This window comes from Larimichthys crocea, chromosome XIII, assembly GCF_000972845.2.
Source record: "Larimichthys crocea isolate SSNF chromosome XIII, L_crocea_2.0, whole genome shotgun sequence".
In the NCBI taxonomy this organism is placed as follows: Eukaryota; Metazoa; Chordata; class Actinopteri; family Sciaenidae; genus Larimichthys; species Larimichthys crocea.
Window position 1 is genome coordinate 15,319,170 of NC_040023.1, and position 1,808 is coordinate 15,320,977.

Consider the following 1,808-nt stretch of genomic DNA (forward strand, 5'->3'; position numbering starts at 1 on the left):
CATCCACATTTTTGATGTGGGCAGGATCCGAGGTCTCCAAATAGGCTATAAAATACTAATAAAACACAGTGCTATGAAGGCCAAACAGCAATTTATTCAGCTGATGTTGGCATATGAATAAAGTACAATTTCTATCAATTTAATGTCGTGAAATCTGCAATAAAAGCAATGCCATCAGCACAGTTTTAAAGGATCTACAAAGACTGTATAAAAAGGAGAACTGGGCAATCTGTCGACATCATATTAACCAGGCATCTTCTCAGGAATTTCACAGATTGTTAAATAATATTTCATGTTTGTTGTTACTGTTATACAGTTATACAAGTCAACACTAGTACTATAACCATCTATAACTGTGAAAAGGTTGGGGTTGTAACAGACAGGACCAACTTAAAGAGATACTTTTTATTAATCCCTCGAAGGGAAATTATTATTTTTTTTACATGCATTTAAACCCTGAAAAACAACCACACACATGCAAAGGGTTCATGCAAATGTGGAGCAGCATGAGCAGCCACCCTGCGAGCAGTTGGGGGGTTTGGTGCCTTGCTCAAGGGCACAGGAGGTGAACTGGCACCTCCACCTAACATACTTTGGTGCATACTGGACTCTCTATGGACTGAGCTACTGCCTACCATCTAAGTTGTATCTAAAAAGTAGTCATATTTTATTCTAACAATATTTGGAGACAGAGCTCAGAGTAGCAGCTTGTGCTCAGCAGTGTCTGGCAGCAGCCAAAGACTCTCAGTGTGTTTACTCTGCAAAGCAAACAGCTGCTCTAAAACACCAACCACGCCCACAGTCTGGATTAACTACACTGTTTGATTCATGCTACACCAGCCCGGCTCCTGACACCAGGACGAGGACGGCTTTAACAGTGTCAGCACGTCCCGTTTTTAAACAAACCCGTGTGTAACTCGGAGGCTGGTCGGAGGTGTTAAAGCCCACAGACACGTTAGCTCCGAGCAAACACTGATAAATAATCGATATGTAGCTGGCGTCAGGCTTGAGCTCGTCCAAACCGAAATGTGAGTCACATACACACGCATACTTCCCGGGAAAGACGACATACGACCGATCACTTCACTAAAGATGATGATTGTCTCACACCTGTGCAAATAAACTGAGCTACGACTAGCCGCGGTTAGCTCGCGAGCAGCTCGTGATGAAGCGTCACTTACTGTAGTCCAGGTCATCCATTTTTGGCGCTTTACTTTTAGGCATAAATATTTCAGAGTCGACTGTCATTCAATATCAGAAAACTATGGATATATGTGTGAATATATCCTCAGAACTAAAAGGGAAAAACAGACAGCCCCTGGTGTCGAAATGTTGGGCCGGAGACAAAGAAGGTGGCGACACCGGAAGCGGTGTCAGACTTTCGGGTAGCCTACTTCCGGTCAGTTGTTTTTCAGAATAAAATGTTTTTAGTAAAGATGAAGTTTGACAGAAATGTGTCAGCCGGGCTCTGTTCAGAAATATGGGATGGAGATGCTGTCTTCAATACATTTAATGTACAATGTCCTAGGTCTTCAACCAGGGGTCCGTGACCCCTAGGGGATCCGCAGAGGTACTGCAGGGGGTCCGATAAGTCAACTTTATTGTCAGTGCTGCTATATGTATAGGACATACAGAGTATTGAAATTTCGTTTCCCTCTTATCCCGGTGCAAACAGCATAAACATGAAATATAAAATATAAGTAAAAGATGTAAAAAATGTAAAATAAAAATATACAAATCTAAAAATATATACAAGCTAAAAGACATCTGTGTGGCAATATGGCACAGTGTAAACAGAATTATCAGTA

At 41.8% G+C, this 1,808-nt stretch overlaps 1 protein-coding gene across 1 annotated transcript in view; it reads right to left on the reverse strand.

The window, feature by feature from the left end:
- The window catches only part of cyth2 (cytohesin 2), a 9,922-nt gene extending 8,531 nt beyond the window's left edge, over positions 1-1,391 (reverse strand). The window contains exon 1 of the mRNA XM_027287427.1: positions 1,182-1,391. Coding sequence (XP_027143228.1) covers positions 1,182-1,248 — 67 coding nt within the window. The 5' untranslated portion in view covers positions 1,249-1,391. The remainder of the gene's footprint in view (positions 1-1,181) is intronic.
- Positions 1,392-1,808: the final 417 nt, after the last annotated feature.